This window comes from Salvelinus sp. IW2-2015, linkage group LG6.1, assembly GCF_002910315.2.
Source record: "Salvelinus sp. IW2-2015 linkage group LG6.1, ASM291031v2, whole genome shotgun sequence".
Lineage (NCBI taxonomy): Eukaryota > Metazoa > Chordata > Actinopteri > Salmoniformes > Salmonidae > Salvelinus > Salvelinus sp. IW2-2015.
The window spans coordinates 13,552,051-13,569,021 of NC_036845.1; the positions used below are offsets into that span (position 1 = coordinate 13,552,051).

The 16,971-nt window shown below is 45.2% G+C and overlaps 1 protein-coding gene across 1 annotated transcript; it reads right to left on the reverse strand.

Moving 5' to 3' along the window:
• Positions 1-2,701: 2,701 nt before the first annotated feature.
• Positions 2,702-16,447, reverse strand: LOC111965135 (nonsense-mediated mRNA decay factor SMG5). The gene is made up of 22 exons (XM_023989145.2): positions 16,103-16,447; positions 15,151-15,249; positions 14,937-15,060; positions 12,926-13,082; positions 12,760-12,849; positions 12,524-12,613; positions 11,996-12,074; positions 11,281-11,406; positions 11,091-11,159; positions 10,663-10,883; positions 10,340-10,477; positions 9,353-10,234; positions 8,918-9,087; positions 8,668-8,743; positions 7,928-8,103; positions 7,670-7,828; positions 7,473-7,532; positions 6,182-6,341; positions 4,471-4,561; positions 3,930-4,004; positions 3,661-3,799; positions 2,702-3,326 (listed from the first exon to the last, which is right to left on the reverse strand). Exons 1-22 carry the CDS (start codon positions 16,165-16,167, stop codon positions 3,243-3,245), a joined length of 3,330 nt encoding a protein of 1,109 aa, XP_023844913.1. The 5' UTR covers positions 16,168-16,447; the 3' UTR covers positions 2,702-3,242.
• Between the last annotated feature and the right edge of the window lie 524 nt (positions 16,448-16,971).

Here is a 16,971-nt window from a genome sequence, read left to right on the forward strand (position 1 = left end):
GAATGGTGGGCATTTGGACCAGGCATCCAGGGTAGTGAGGGGCACGAGACATCACAACAGAAGAGACCAGGATAGATGGCACACAGAGACCTACTCACAGGACCGAGATTGATTGATGAGCCAGACTACACTGAACGGGTTCAGAATGAGAAGTTAGAGAGGAAAGTGGAACAGAACTACCATATTTCAATAGGTAAGGGTGTTTTTAAACTTTGGAACACGCCTATAAAATAAAAAACATTAAATGTGTTCCAACAGCAAGCGGTACCAGAGCGCTAAGTCTAGGTCCAAAAGGCTTCTTAACAGCTTCTACCCCCAAACTAAATTCAGCAAAAAAAGAAACGTCATCTCACTGCCAACTGCGTTTATTTTCAGAAAACTTAACGTGTAAATATTTGTATGAACAATACAAGATTCAACAACTGAGAAATAAACCAAACAAGTTCCACAGACATGTGACTAACAGAAATTGAATAATGTTTCCCTGAACAAAGGGGTGGTCAAAATCAAAAGTAACAGTCAGCATCCGGTGTGGCCACCAACTGCATTAAGCACTGCAGTGCATCTCCTCCTCATGGACTGCACCAGATTTGCCAGTTCTTGCTGTGAGATGTTACCCCACTCTTCCACCAAGGCACCTGCAAGTTCCCAGACATTTCTGGGGGGAATGGCCCTAGCCCTCATCCTCCGATCCAACAGGTCCCAGACATGCTCAATGGGATTGAGATCTGGGCTCTTCGCTGGCCATGGCAGAACACTGACATTCCTGTCTTGCAGAAATCCACACAGAACGAGCAGTATGGCTGGTGGCATTGTCATGCTGGAGAGTCATGTCAGGATGAGCCGCAGGAAGGGTACCACATGAGGGAGGAGGATGTCTTCCCTGTAACGCACAGCGTTGAGATTGCCTGCAATGACAACAAGCTCAGTCCGATGATGCTGTGACACATCGCCCCAGACCATGACGGACCCTCCACCTCCAAATTGATCCTGCTCCAGAGTACAGGCCTCGGTTAATGCTCATCCATTCGACGATAAACGCGAATCCGACCATCACCCATGGTGAGACAAAACCACGACTCGTCAGTGAAGAACAATTTTGCCAGTGCTGTCTGCTCAGCGACGGTGTTTTGCCCATAGGCGACATTGTTGCCGGTGATGTCTGGTGAGGACCTACCTTTACAACAGACATACAACCCTTCAGTCCAGTCTCTCTCAGCCTATTGCGGACAGTCTGAGCACTGATGGAGTGATTGTGCGTTCCTGGTGTAACTCGGGCAGTTGTTGTTGCCATCCAGTACCTGTCCCGCAGGTGTGATGTTTGGATGTACCGATCCTGTGCAGGTGTTGTTACACGTGGTCTGCCACTGCGAGGATGATCAGCTGTCCGTCCTGTCTCCCTGTAGCGCTGTCTTAGGCGTCTCACAGTACAGACATTGCAATTTATTGCCCTGGCCACATCTGCAGTCCTCATGCCTCCTTGCAGCATGCCTAAGGCACGTTCACGCAGATAAGCAGGGACCCGAGGCATCTTTCTTTTGGTGTTTTTCAGAGTCAGTAGAAAGGCCTCTTTAGTGTCCTAAGTTTTCATAACTGTGACCTTAATTGCCTACCGTCTGTAAGCTGTTAAGTGTCATAACAACCATCCCACAGGTGCATGTTCATTAATTGTTTATGGTTCATTGAACAAGCATGGGAAACAGTGTTTAAACCGTTTTACAATGAAGATCTGTGAAGTTATTTGGATTTTTACAAATTATCTTTGAAAAACAGGGTCCTGAAAAAGGGACGTTTATTTTTTGCTGAGTTTATAAGTCTTCTGAACAGCTAATCAAATGGCTAACCAGACTATTTGATTTGAAACACAATATTTTATTTTAATGTTGGCCGGTCAGTCTCTGGGTAAGTTCAATTTACTGAAACAATGGCTATTATTGTCATAAGGGTGCAGCCATGAGTATGTTCAGTACAAATAGGTTGCTTTCCCAATTCAGAGTGTTCTGTTCCGTGTCATGAATTGTGTAAAGCTTTGTAAAGTTGCCACCGTAAATGGTTTCTGCAAGAGAGTGAAAACAAGATGACATTTTAAAAATGAGTTCATTTTATTGTTCAATGCGTGGCCACACACATACCGAGTTCCTTTGCACTGTGCATGATGGGACATTTAGTGATGATGGTAGATGGGATATATCAGGAGTTCACAGGGGTCAAAACACAAACACCTCGCACCGCCATATTGGGACAACCGCAGGCCCCGCTCTCCTTAACATCTAGCAACAGCACAAAGCTGACCCACCCGAGTCTACCTCTTCCTAAAACGACACCATGACACACCGAAGTCAGGACTATTTCTTTGAGAACAAAAGGATTATCAGACTGGTTTAGGGAAACGATATAAGACAACCACATCCCTCCCCCTGCATTTCATTCCTGTGTGTATTCAGCACAGCTTACAAAAACACAAAATAAAGTATATTTGGGTACAAAAATAAAATCCAAATTAAAACAATATAGCAGGGCACAAACCGTCATTATTCCTTCTCCTCATACACAGATAACACAATACATTAATCACTGGACACAAAAAGTACACCGCAAAAAAACTGATAGGAAAGAAAACAATCCTGGAGAAGTGTACGTCCATTGACCTGAACCCGTTTGTAACCCTCGAGCTACAAGACTCCGGTATCGAGAGGCTCATCGCTTGGCACGCTAGAGATGTGTTCTCTTTGGGATTTACTCCACACCCTCCTGCCTTGGCAGACCAGACCCAGCCAGCCATAGGGCTGACATAGTCCCACCTTCACAACACAAACAGAGGGAAAGGAGGAAACTGGAAACACTGCTCTACACATCTAAACCAATGGATTTAACTGAGCGTGAATGTGTATGAGTGGTTCTCTCTCGACACGTAATGTACTCGTTTCTATCATATACAGTATATGCCTGGTTATGATGTGAACCAGGGGCACTTTAAGTGCGTAGTGTCCCCACTTAATTCTCACCCCGACCTCTGGGATCACTTCTTTATGTTTGGGGGTCTTCTGCTGTTTCTTATTGCCCCCTTTGCCCATGTGTCTCGCCTTTTCTTTCCTTCAACTGTTTTACATCCCCCCCTTCTTTCTTTCCGAGAGTTGATTTTCCTTGGAGACGCAGATACAGACAGAGCAACAGAGTGGGAGAGAGAGAGGGAGTGAGTGTGTGATCAGCTGTCCGCCGTGCCGACCTCGCCCCCGACGCTCTCAGCCAATCTCCTTCCACTGACGGTAAAACTCCACAATGTTCTTCAGCTCCATGCCTGCTGTCGCCACTGCCTGGACGGCCGACTGTTACCAAGGAGACACAGACAATGGAGGGTAAGATGTCAACCCTTCTAACGCCAATGAACATACAAAGTAAGGTAAATATCACGGAAGGATGAATGGGGGAGGTCGAACATGCCAAACTGCTCTCAGAAAGAACTCTGGCTCTCTACAAAGATCTACACCATTGCAAAATGATTTATAACCGGGAAATATTAATAGCAATACTGTACAACGCAAGGGATAAACCAGAAATACACAGTAGTCAGACCAGCCGCCCATAACAACAGTGGTTGCTGGAGAGCCTAAAGAACTGAGTGAGTGATTGTATTTATGATATGTATTGTTGCTCACTGACCTTCATGGGTGCAGAGCGGGTACACAGATCCTCCACTGAGTGACCGGTGAGAATAGTGACCATGCCAGTTGTGTCTTCGTCTCCGTTGCTCTGGGAGACGGTCAGCTGACGACAGCTGTCCACCGTCTTGTATAGATGCCTTGAAATCAGGACATAAGGAAAACAGTTAACACTGGGAAGGAGTTTTACAGCTTTCATAAAATCTTTTACCACGTTTGAAGCATTTTAATAAGAATGCTAAGTATTGAGAAAGACAAATGGAGGCTCACCAGGCTTCCATGTCCTGGCGTTTCAGTTTGTCCCTCTCAAAACTCCGCCCTGACTCCTTTTGGCAACGTATGTACCTGAGGTAGAGGGGGACGGAAGAGGGGTTTACAACATCAAGTGTCTTCACCCATATGGGTCGCAGCCTATTTTTAGTTTACTGGATCACAGATTCAGAGTGGGTTATAGTTAGAAACATTGTTTTGTTAAGATCTGAAGTAGTAAGGACAATATGGGCCCCAACAGCCAGCTCATTTGAAATCGGTTACGTGAGATACATTGATATAAAAGGAACAATGACCTGTGTATCATTGGCTCTAGGGTTTCACACCGGATAAAGGCTAAGCACATTGAAAATCGCCCTCTTTATCTTTTCATTCAGAGAACTGTCGACTCAATATATCCCATTCAATGATAACAGGCTATGCTTCTGACACAAGATCTGGCTTCCCTTGTGCTGGGTTGGCTGATTGTTGTTGTCAGATCTTAAAATGTGGCCCACTATATTACGATACGTTACACTTGAGGATTGAGACAGACACATACCTGTTGCCTTTACGGAACTCAGACTCCAGAAAGCGGATACCGTCTCTCGCTCCGGCATTCTCCTTCTTCAGGTGGTCAAGGCCATCAATCACTGAAGCAGATAACAGTCAACCATCATGTTTTAACTTTGGTATCTATTCATTTCATGCTCTAACTAGAAAGACAAACACAGCTTCAGTCATCCCCTCGGGAACTTACAAAACACAGCCAGCAAATAGCCAATGCCGAAACAATATAGCAGGGCTATTCAACTGGCTGCCAGCAGGACAGATCAGGCCCGTTTATCAATTTAGAATGGGCTTCTGATCAATTCTGAAAAGTATATATATWTTTTTTTAAATCCTGCAACAATTTTTTGGGGGCGATGTTTAGAGCCAAAATGAGCTCTTGTTCAATATTCTCCAATGGGGGAATCTTTTTCCCTGTAGTCCCGCCCATTAAATGCTGTCAATCAATATCACCCAACACACCAGTTACAGCCAATCAGAGCTGCTAACAGTGGTACAGGGTCTGTCTGCCCGCCTATTGGCTTTTTCACAGCAGATGAGATCACTACACTGCCTGATAAGCGCAAAGCATGCTCTAGTGTAACTCAGCAGTGAGTTAAACACCACAGACTCAGCCATGGTTATGATAAACTTTATCCAATCAACATCTAGCCTGCAACATCACTTGTTTCGTGGTCTGCTGAGCATCATGATCTACTTTTACATAATGATGCTCGGTGGCTAAGCACGGGTAATAATGCTGTCAAGAGAGCAGCCTGTGTTAGCTTAGGGAGGAGATAGTTGCTTTTCTCCGTGATTGACGCCACAAGAAAGCCAACACATATCTAGTGAAAATGAACAGTCCGTATCAGATGTTCGTTTTTCAGTGACATCTTCAATAAATTGAAAGGATTTAAATTTGGGAGTACAGGGGAGGGATAAAACAGTTGACATGATTTGTTATTTTCTCCTCTGATTTGATTTCCCTACACTGCGCAACTATATTCAGTTATCAGTACAGATCACTCCCGTGATGTCAGAGTTAAGATAAACTGAAAGCTGACTTTGCAACAAGATTTGAGGAGTTTAAGTTCCCACAGAGGTGGTGCAGTTTGTTACAGGGAGTTCTCTACTGATGCGGGGGGAGAGCAACTTCTCTGCACAAGTTAGTCAACTGAGATATGACATGCATAAAGAGGTTTCCAAGTAAAAAACAGTAAAACAGAAAAGAACAAAAATGATAAAGAAAAAGAAAATAGAACAGAATATGATGCTGGTCAACTGAGATATGCTATGCCTAAAAGGTTCACTATGTGTAAACAAAAACAAAAGATGAAGCTACGTCTAAAACGGACAGGAAAGTAGGAATTAATGTGATGCAGGTCAACTGTGTTACAAGTACAAATGTGTTCCATTATTTAAACAATTTCATGCACTGAATTAGGCTTATCTTAAAGCACTTAAAATGTACTTTTAATAAATATTATTTATAAGAGTAATCCCATGTATAAGATGTCTGACCACCCTGTAAATAACCTGATTCAAGTCTGGACCCCGTATACTTCAATAACCCTGCAATATAGAAATCATWTTTATCACCATTTTATCTCCATGCAATTCTGGTGAGAAACCTTTAAATTATGACTGCATTCAAACAGACTCATCCAGTCATGCAGTCTAACACTGGGTTTATTCACCCAGACAGGGCATGGCTCTGTGCTCACCTGTGCGGGGGATGATGATGATGAAGCAGCCACTGCCAGCCAGATGTCTGAGGAGGTTGAGGTGCTGGCACAGGGCGGCAGAGTCGGGTACCAGGTACGGAGACATGGATGACTGGGTCTTGGGCTGCTGCAGGCTGCCCTCTAGCTGAGACACCTCCAACTGTAGGGTAAGACGTGTGACAAATTGCATATCTTGATGGGATGTTGAGTGGATAATACAGTGTTCTCCGTAATTATTGGGACAGTGAAGCATTTCAGCTTCTTTTGGCTCTATACCCTAAAAATGTGGATTTGAAATCAAATCTATAAACTTTTCACTACTTTAATACACAAGTGAATTTGTCCCAAACTTTTGCTCCCCTAAAATGGGGGGGGGGGGACTACATGCAAAAAGTGCTGTAATTTCTTAAAGGTTCCCACGATATGGATGAAAGTACCCTCAAATTAAAGCTGACAGTCTGCACTTTAACCGCATAGTCATTGTTTGATTTCAAATTCAAACTCTTGCATAGAGCCAAAAGGAAAAAAATGCTTCACCATTCCAATAATTACAGAGGGCAGTGTATTTGTACATTCAACATTAAGTAATATACTTCATTGGAATCATCCTAACCATCATCAGCTGAAATCTAATGAAATTCACTTCAAGGTTTTGGGTGCAAAAGTAAATTAAGACATATACACTTTGTATACCAAACATTAAGAAAACCTTCCTAATATTGGAGTTGCACCCCCCCTTTTGCCCTCAGAACAGCCTCAATTCGTCAGGGTGTGGACTCTACAAGGTGTCAAGTGCATTCCATAGGGATGCTGGCCCATGTTGACGCCAATGCTTCCCACAGTTGTGTCAAGTTGGGTAGATGTCCTTTGGGTGGTGGTACATTGTTGATACACACAGGAAACTGTTGAGCGTGAAAAACCCAGCAGCGCTGCAGTTCTTGACACAAACCGGTGCGCCTGCCACCTACCAKACCCAGTTCAAAGGCACTTAAATCTTTTGTCTTGCCCATTCACCCTCTGAATGGCACACATACACAATCCATGTCTCAATTGTCATAAGACTTAAAAATCCTTCTTTAACCTGTCTCCTCCCCTTCATCTACACTGATTGAAGTGGCCTAACAAGTGACATCAATAAGGGATCATAGCCTTCACCTGGATTCACCTGGTCAGTCTACAGTATGTAATGGAAATGGAATGTTACTAATGTTTTGTACACTCAGTATAGTGTCAGATAGCTAGATTGATAATGTTTGGTTTATGATAGAATGGAATGTTCCAGAAGAAAGACCTGTAGTCGGAGCTGAGCCATGTCTCTCATCAAGCGGTTTCGTCGAGCCTCCTCCTCTGCCTAGACACACAAAAGCACACACAGTGTTGAAATAGATAATAGTTTGCAGTCATTTGAGCTTCACAAGTAAAACAAATACTGAAACTAGAGTGACTSCTGCTGCTTTGGTCTCATTGGTTCATTCAACTGCCGCTCACCATGCGGATCTGGGCCTTGGCCTGCTGCACCAGGTTGTCCTGCTCSGATTGGCTGATGCTAGTGAAGATGCCCGCCTCCGGGTTGAAGTGCAGCACATTGCATTGGAGATTAGTGAGGAAGTGGCCAAAGCTGCGGATGCAGCATACGCGCACCACACACTGAGATGGGGAGAAAAAGAGAGAGATCAAGTGAGATAGTAAAGTAGAGAGAGGTCAGCAAAACAGTGAGGGTGTCTAAGGGAAGCTAGGTGTGTGTACCTCCTGTACGGGGCTGAGGGAAGGTCTGGGGCGGGTGTAGTCGAGGCGGCGGTGGGCCAGGTTGAGGGCAGGTAGGTGTCGCAGGGCCAGGTCCTCAGGCAGCAGCAGGGACTGGACCAGGCCAGGCTGCTCACACTCACTCAGCAGCTCCGTCACCTCAGTGTTCAGACCCAGCTCTAAAATACACACACACACACAGAGAGTGAGAGAGAGAGATTAAGAAGTGACTTCTTGTCACATGTGCTCCACAGAAGACACATTCGGAATTTCATACATGAAAAGATGGGTTAAAATAACCAAAGGAGAGGAATAGAGAACAGATGGAATGAGAAATATAATGTGAGAGAGGGGGAGAGACGAATTTGGCCAACTCAAGCCCCCACATCGGGCTCCTGAGTGGCACAGCGGTCTAAGGCACTGCATCTAAGTTCTAGAGGCGTCACTACAGATCATGGTTTGACTCCAGGCTGTATTTACATTTACATTTAAGTCATTTAGCTGACGCTCTTATCCAGAGCGACTTACAATTTGGAAAGTTCATACATATTCATCCTGTATCACAACAGGCCGTGATTGGGAGTCCCATAGGGCGACGCACAATTGGCCCAGCGTCATCCGGGTTAGGCAGTCATTGTAAATATGAATTTGTTCTTAACTGACTTGCCTAGTTAAATAAAGGTTAAATAAAGAAAACGCAGATTAACAACCCATAAAAAGAACAGGTGCATTTAGTAACTCGCCTGCTTCCAGCATCTTGTTCCCGTCAGGCAGCAGGTTGAGTAGCACAGACAGTCTGTTCCATAGGCTCTGAGAACTCTACAGAGTAACGGAATTACATTGAGCGGAAGACAAGACAGTGAAACAAACACCAACAATGATGAAGACTATAAACCCTTGCCCCGAGTCAGCTGATACAAAGATTACCTTGTATTTTTCAAAGCATACTGTTTGTAAGTGCTTCTAGGTTACTGAAAAATCCAGCCCCTTTACCTGTGCACACATGACGATAATGTCAGTGTTGGTTCTAAGCCAATCCACAAACACCTTGACCACCTGGATGAGCCCCTGATTGGTCAGAATCTCCAGTTTCTCTGACAGGGTCTTCTCGCTGTGTACCGATTGGTTGCTGTGCACGCTACACTCTGAATCGGAATCCACCTCTACAGGGAATGGACAAATAAAGAAATGAACATGTGTTTAATCTACACCCTAGTTTTCTTAGGGGGAACCTCAGATGTGCTGTTATAAAATGGCATATTTTAGCAATGTGCTGTTACTCAATGTAGTCTTTGGGAAAGACTAAAAACAGACTAGAAGTACATCATTATATTGAAGTTTATCTTTTTTTTTTTACTCATATCCTACATTATACAAAAATGACATAGTAATCAACACAGCGTCAATGTGTGTGGGCATGTTACTGACCATTGTCGTTGGTTCCGTTGGCAGTGCCCGGGCCGGCGTCGCAGGGTGAGTCCCCCGGCGAAGGAGGGGTCTCCTGGAAGGGGGTGGTGGAGGCGGCGTCTGGGTCGGTGGTGGTGGGTGTGGGGTTGGTGGCGGAGCTGTGGGGCCTCAGCAGCACGTTGCTGAAGGTGGGCGCCAGGCGGAAGCAGCGCTTGGCCTGGAACAGCTGGGATGACATGGCCTGGAGGTTACTGCTGATACTGGGGTCGCTGGGCAGGAGGGGGCCATTGGTGGCCGGAGGGGTGTCCCCGTCGTCGTCCTCCCTGGGATTGGCTTCCTCCTCATCGTCTTCTCCGGGCTGCACCTCCCCCCGAGGAGGGGTGTCCAAGTTCTCCGGGGTTTCTGAGTCCTCTATATCCTCCAGGTCGGAGCGGGACTCCTGGCTGTTCATGTCCGAGTCAGTCTCCACGTCGAAGGCCGTGCCGCCCTCCTCGTCTTCCTCTGAGCCGCTCTCCCAGGTCCCCTCTGTCGGGTGCTCCCTCCCTCTCTTGCTCTCCTTCCCCAGCGTGGTGGGGGTGAGTGGGGTTCCCGACGAGGCACCCCCGGAGTCGGCGCAGCCCCTCTGCTCCATTTCCTCCTCTTCATCACTCTCGAAGCCCTCGCTCAGGTCGCTCTCATCTTCTTTGCAGGTGGCACGGCGGCGGCGCAGCATGGAGAGGCGGGCGTACTTCTTTTGCTTCTGTTTCTCCTCCTCCGCCTTCCGCTCACCGACACCTGCTTTCTGGGCCACAGTGTTCTGGTGGCCCCCCTCGTCCTCCTCATCCTCATGGTCCAGGGAGCCGTTCTGCAGGGGCCTCTCCTCCGAGGTCAACGGGTCAGACGGGTCTCTCAACTCAGAGTCGTCTAGGAGCAAACAAATATCATTATCGTTCCATTTGTTTTCAGAGGATTAACAGAACATGAATAGTGTATAGGCAGCATGAGGTTCGCTGGGAGTGTTGTTCTCACCTGTGTTGTCGGTCTGCAGCGGGGGCACCTGGCTCTCCCCCTCCTCCAGCTCAGCCTGCAGGCGGATGTTGACATGATTCACCAGGTGGGAGAAGAGGGCCAGTGTGAAGGCTATTGACGCACTGTACTGCTTGGACCCTATACAAACAAGTCGACATATCAACTTTGCAATACAACGAATCAACATATCCCCTTATTTCTCCCTTGCAGTATGTCACTATCCTCGCATGCCTACCGACTCAGCTCTACTTACAACACCCTATGCGCATAATGTTTGAAAAACGATTTGTAAAAAACAAAAAGACATCTATATTCTTACTGACCTCCCCGCTTCAGGCTGTGCACCACCATGAGGCAGGTTACCACCATCTTGAAGATGAGGGCGTCGGGGAGCAGGGCACAGGGCGAGTCGTGCTCCTCAAGCTCCTCCTCGCTGGGGGAAGTGGCCTCGTGGCCATGTGGCGGCGAGGGCAGGTAGAACAGCACCAGGTTAAAATCCTCCAGCACCGACTGACACAGAGAGGTCAGCTCTGTCTCCAGCAGACTACTCACAGGGAGGAGAGAAATGGTAAGACATTACAAACACGGACCCAGCAGACAATAGAAAGCAGGTTGAGACTGAATTTTTATAACCCTGTTTGGTCAATCAATTGTTATTATCATCAGATAGCTTTGTCATATATGGACAAAATGTCAAGGATCCTATTGAGATAAATGACTAGGGCCTAAATGGTTAAAAGTGAGTCCTAACCTGTTCTTGGGCTGCAGTAGACTCTGTAGGTACATGAAGCTCACCAGAAGTTGCTTGATGTCCTTGGATCTGGAAAGAAAACAGTTGAAGAAAGAGTAACAATCCCAAAGAGGACTATCTCAATACCTGTTTCAATGCTGACCTAGTGATTTGTCATTTCAGGGCTGTGGTGTGAGGAAACCAGACTGACCTTTGCCGTGAGGGAGACAGCTTCTTCATCTCCTGTTTCTTCACCTGGTGGTACATCTTAGCAGCTTTATCAAACAGACGCTTCAAATTCCCGTAGGCCCCCTCGAAGGGAGTCTCCGACTGTATACTGTTCAAACACGGGACCATAAAGGAGAAAACCATGATCAATACTTGGTGGTAGGGGTGTGACGATACCAGTATCGCAATTATTTTCCCATGGCAATGAAAACACGAAGCAGACCCAACTCTTTGGTCCTTTAAAATCCTGCTGTATGTAAAATAGTGTGTGCTATAGCTTGGAAAACAAATAATTGTGACTGGATGACAACAATGTTTCTTTCCAAAATCAGGGCTGTTTTCCGAAAGTTCAATCCGCTTTGTGTTTTGTAAACCCACCACTAACGAGTATTACAAATACTGGTATAGTCCCGGTACCACTCTGTGGCAAGTCTTTTTTTAACGTGTTCTGGATCCGAAGTTGGGCTTCTTCTCCTACCAGACTGGTTTCAGAACCTCTACCATTTCAAACTTGCTATATAGAGCCTACTGATGTGATCCAAATAAGAATTGCTGCCATGAAGATATTTCTCCCCAGCAGAGTGACTACATTGCCCCACTGAGGTAGAGAACAATAGCACAGCATAGTCTACAGACCAGTCATAGATAGACTGTGGATGTGCTGCAGTAAATCTAGACGTGTTGAAGTCTCCACTCACCAGCGTAGGTAGTAATAGGTGGCCTCCACATTGTAGAATTTACTCCCCGCCAGTGTACCTAACTGATTGAAAGGCATTCCTGAAAACAAAACATCAAACACTTGTCAACATCATGGCACACTAAAGACATTGCTTTCCTTTAGCAGCGACCATTTAATTTTTACTTTCAGTTCGACTGATGAAGCCCTCTGAAGCCCTCTCAAAAAGACAGAACGTTTCAAATGTGGATCAGTGATTTATTGAGACTGAATGCACTCTCCTGGCCCACTAACAGTTACTGAATTTCCCCTTCTTGGCTCAAATAGCCCGCTAACCGTTCAGCTAGATCACTATGAGTTGCATAAGCTTTGACCAGTCATATAATAAAGCTCAATCAATAAGTGCTGTGTGAGTTCATCACTATGTGGGCAATATAACAAGAGTGATTCATTTGTAGATGGTGGTGTGGTGAGTAAACCGGTTAGTGTAAAAAATGGTGGTTAATGTGCTGTGAAAGGGAGAGCCGGTAACACCTTGTTGTCAACTCACCTACGTGCGGCGTGACTGACAGGGCCTGGTGGTAGAACCGCTCTGACAGCTGCTCAGACTCCACCCCAGCCAACTCGTTCTGGTAACGGGCTGTGGAAAACATTCAAACAACCTCCCGTAAACCTCTCCTGTACATTCAAATAAACGTGACCTTGGATTTGGGGAATTATATTCCATGGTCATTGAAATAAGGTTGTCTCAAATCTCTTTGGTGAGAAAGATGAAGTTTGTATTACCTAGATCTCCCAGGTACACCAGGCAGCGATGGCAGGCCATTTGGGCCCACTCCATCTCCTTAGGGGTGGCTGATACCGGCTTCTTCCGACCTACAAATACAAATACAATAATTTATACACTGTGTCAATCACAGACACTGCTGACCTGAGTGTGTGTGTGTCTCACCGATGAGGGGGTCGGTGACATGGGTCCAGTCGATGCAGTCCTGCATTTCCAGCTGGTAGTGGGACTGGATGTAGAGCAGCAGGTGCTGATAGAAGCCCACGCCGGCTATCAGGTGAGTCCTGTAGGCACACTCCAGGGCACTGCGACTGTGGATGTGCTGCAAAAGACAGAGATGATAGGGGGCCAGGTAAAAAGAAGAGATTAGAAATAAAAGTTAAGGGTTGTGTGTAGGGCATGAGGAAAGATAAAGTGTGCATGTCTGAGAGCTCAGCAGTCACTGTACTGGCCACACAGTCAACATTTCCCCAATAACTTAGGGTGTTTTCACACATAGTCCCTTTTAGCACATTTTTGTGAACTCAGTATGGTTTGCATAATGCAGTGTTAACACTCCAAAAGGAACTCACACCCCTCAAAAGAGCCCCGAAGCAAACTGAGACCATCTCCAGAGGTGGTCTGAGTTCAGTTCACTTGAATTCTGTGGTCCGGTTCCATTATTTAGGGCAATGCTCCCCAGGTTCGCTTGTGATTACACACACTAATGCAACACTGTTTTCCCTGCCATAACCCCTCACATTGGTGCCACAAGAGAGAAGATTGTGTGCAGGTTTGAGAGAAGAAAAAAAGAAAAAAAAATGCCGTTTTTGGATATTGATTAGCGATTGTCAAGGACGCACAGACATTCCAAGATGTGTAGTGTTTTTAGTTCAGATTATTTGTTTGCAATATGTGATCTATATGAGAGATTCATAGACTGTTTATTTGATTGTGGGGTTGGAAGTGTGAGAAAACATATTTGGTGAGAATCAACATAACGTCCAAATCTATTCTAGCTCTTTAAGGGGCGGCAGCCTAAATTGGGTGTACAATTTTCAATTACAGCATTATTTAATCTGCAGTTATTCTTCCACTATTTATTCTGTTACCAATAATAATTACATGTTAATAGTATCTTCTGATTACAATTACTTTGTCTCATCTTTTAACTAAATGCAATATATTAGATTCAGAAATGTAAGTAGGTATATCTGTCCAATAACATATTTTGATTAAATGTATTATTTGATAGATAGAGATAGATATATTAGATATTTCAAACAGCTAGGCAAGTCAGTTAAGAACTCATTCTTATTTACAATGACGGCCTACCAAAAGGCAAAAGGCCTCCTGTGGTGACGGGGGCTGGCATTAAAAATATAGGACAACACACATCACGACAAGAGAGACACCACAACACTACATAAAGAAAGACCTAAGACAACAACATAGCATGGCAGCAACACATGACAACACAGTATGGTAGCAACACAACAACATTGTAGCAGCACAAAACATGGCACAAGACAACAGCACAAAGGCAAGAAGGTAGAGACAACAATTTATCAAATGAAGCAGCCACAACTGTCAGTAAGTGTCCATGATTGAGTCTTTGAATGAAGAGATGGAGATGACTGTCAACTGAGTGTTTTTTGCAGCTCGTTCCAGTCGCTAACTACAGCGAACTGAAAAGAGGAGCAACCCAGGGGTGTGCGCGCTTTGGGGACCTTCAACAGAATGTGACTGGCAGAACGTGTGTTGTATGAGGAGGATGAGGGCTGCAGTAGGTATCTCAGATATGGGGGATTGAGGGATTTATAAATAAGCATCAACCAGTGGGTCTTGCGACGGGTATACAGAGATGACCAGTTTACAGAGGAGTATAGAGTGCAGTGATGTGTCCTATAAGGAGCATTGGTGGCAAATCTGATGGCCGAATGGAAGTGGCTTGTCCCAGAGCGCATTGAGTGAATGTTGGAAAAAGATCTTGGGTCATTTCTAAATATAGCAATGTGAATGCAAAGAGGACTTGGACCACAAAAGAGTAGAGTCCTCATTCAAAAGCAAGGGAAGTGAGAATACAGTGAGAACAGAGTTCTTTGGCTTCTTTTTTACCACAAAGTTCACTTTAAAGAGGACGGAGATCAGTTATTTTAAAGAGGACTATATGGGAAAACACCCTTAAATTCGGTACCTTCTTGTGGGTCTTGATGACCTGGATGACCTCGTAGTAGACCTTCCTCCACAGAAGCTCCTCAGCCTTGCGACCATAGTCCACAGGGTGGAGAAACATCAGCTTCACACACAGCTCCCTCAACCTGGGCACAGAAGACAGGTGAGGTTGGGGTTAGTGCTTGCCTTTGGCCTTAGTGTTTATGGCAAAGGTTGGAGTAGAGTAAAATGCTTACTTGTTGCGAAGGCTGATGTTTTCAGGCTTGAAGACCTCCCGGTATGATGACTTGCTGCCAATGATGACATCCAGCTTGTGTACCGACTCAACCACTGCCCTGAGCACGCAAGATACAGTTATTATGGCAGGTGAATTACCTGGTAATGGTCATTGGAGGAATGAGGAAACTCATTCTTATCAACGTAGGGAACTAACGTTAGCTAGCTAGCTATAACTGGAATATATAAACTGTCATACATGTTTCACACTGAGATCATGTTTGACATTATAGTTTCCTAACTAGGTAGGTAAAGCTAAAGGGGCTTGTGAAAAATGTTGTTTCGCCCTAACTAGGCCTAGTTATGCATGTTAAAAGTAGCCCGTCGACATTATTAATGTGGTGATGTTCTGTTAGACGCTTCTAGTTAGCTGCTAAATAACTAACTAGCTAGGTAACGTTAGTTAGCAAACAAGGATAGGCCTATCATCTAACTAGTACTGTGACAATACTGACAGCTGAAGCTATCACAACGTAGTTAAACAACTAACGTTATTTAGAAAGCAAGTTGACACAGGAATAAGTTAGCTAGCTAACGTTAATAGCACAGTAACTTGTTACTGTGCTGTTAGTGCTCAGTTGTCTAGAAGCTAACGTTAGTTAGCTAATTAGCTATCCGCTTCATAAGTTCCCACTGTGTTACATCTGGTTATTTAAAATCCATACTATCGAAAATGTCCGACTACTTCGTAAAAATGTCATTGCCCTTCGACGAAGGCTTCGTGACAAGTACAGTTAACTAGCTAACGTTAGCTTATGCAAGTCAGACAGACAGGTGACTGGGTAGTTAGCTAACTAGCTAGTTGAATAGATGGCTAGCTAGTTAGCAAACTAGCTAAGGTTAGCTATCCATTTATTTTACTACTGTTAGCTAGCTAATGTAATGTTTCCCAGCAAAAGGCCTTTAACTCACCTGTATAGACGCTTGATGAGGAGGACTTTTGCCTCTGGCTCGCTATCCTGCCCAGGTCCACTCATGTTAGCATCTGGTGCCAAGAGTCACACGCTCCAGTCCAACAGAGTCTGCGTTCCCACCCTCTTCAACCCCACTCTTGTCAGGGTTGCTCCGGGCTTGCCTCACCGGCAGCGACAACTGTGTTGACTAGCTAACGTTAGATAGCAGCTCTATCCTCTCCCGCTAACCACTATGTCGCTTTCGTATCTTATGTCGCTTGGCAAACTGCCCATCCGTTCGGAAACCGTTTAGGAGAGGGAATGCCCCAGTATTTGTGTTAATTCCCGGTCAGCTATCACACCCCGATGGTTTCCTTGTGTTATTCCCCGTTCCAAACATCGCTACGAGTAAGAGGGCGGCCATTAAACAGCGACCGCCTGAACAGCGCGAGACTTCGCGTGAAACGTTAGACCTGCGTTCGCGCGGGACCGGCATTAGTTACCACAGCCACAAAGTCATTAACACCGCCATTTCTACAAGTTCTCTTAATTAAAATATGACTTTACCTTAACCCAAACCTTTGCCACACTGCTAGCCTTAGTGATCCCTGGCAATGTAAAACTTTGTATATCTTTTTTGGGTGATTAGGGCTGCATGGCACAATAACCGGGTAACCAATGATTATTGATGAAGACTGTCATGAAAATGAAATAAGAGTGATAACCACCGAAAAAAACCGACTGACTGAAGACGGGACTGATGGGCATTTGTGCAGTTGAGTTCGTTTCTGGACTCTAAAACTTGATGAAACTTTTGTTGCACATTGCTGAAACAAGCAAGGTGTTGTAGCAAACAAGACTTTGGTTGCCTAGGCAATTTACATTAGT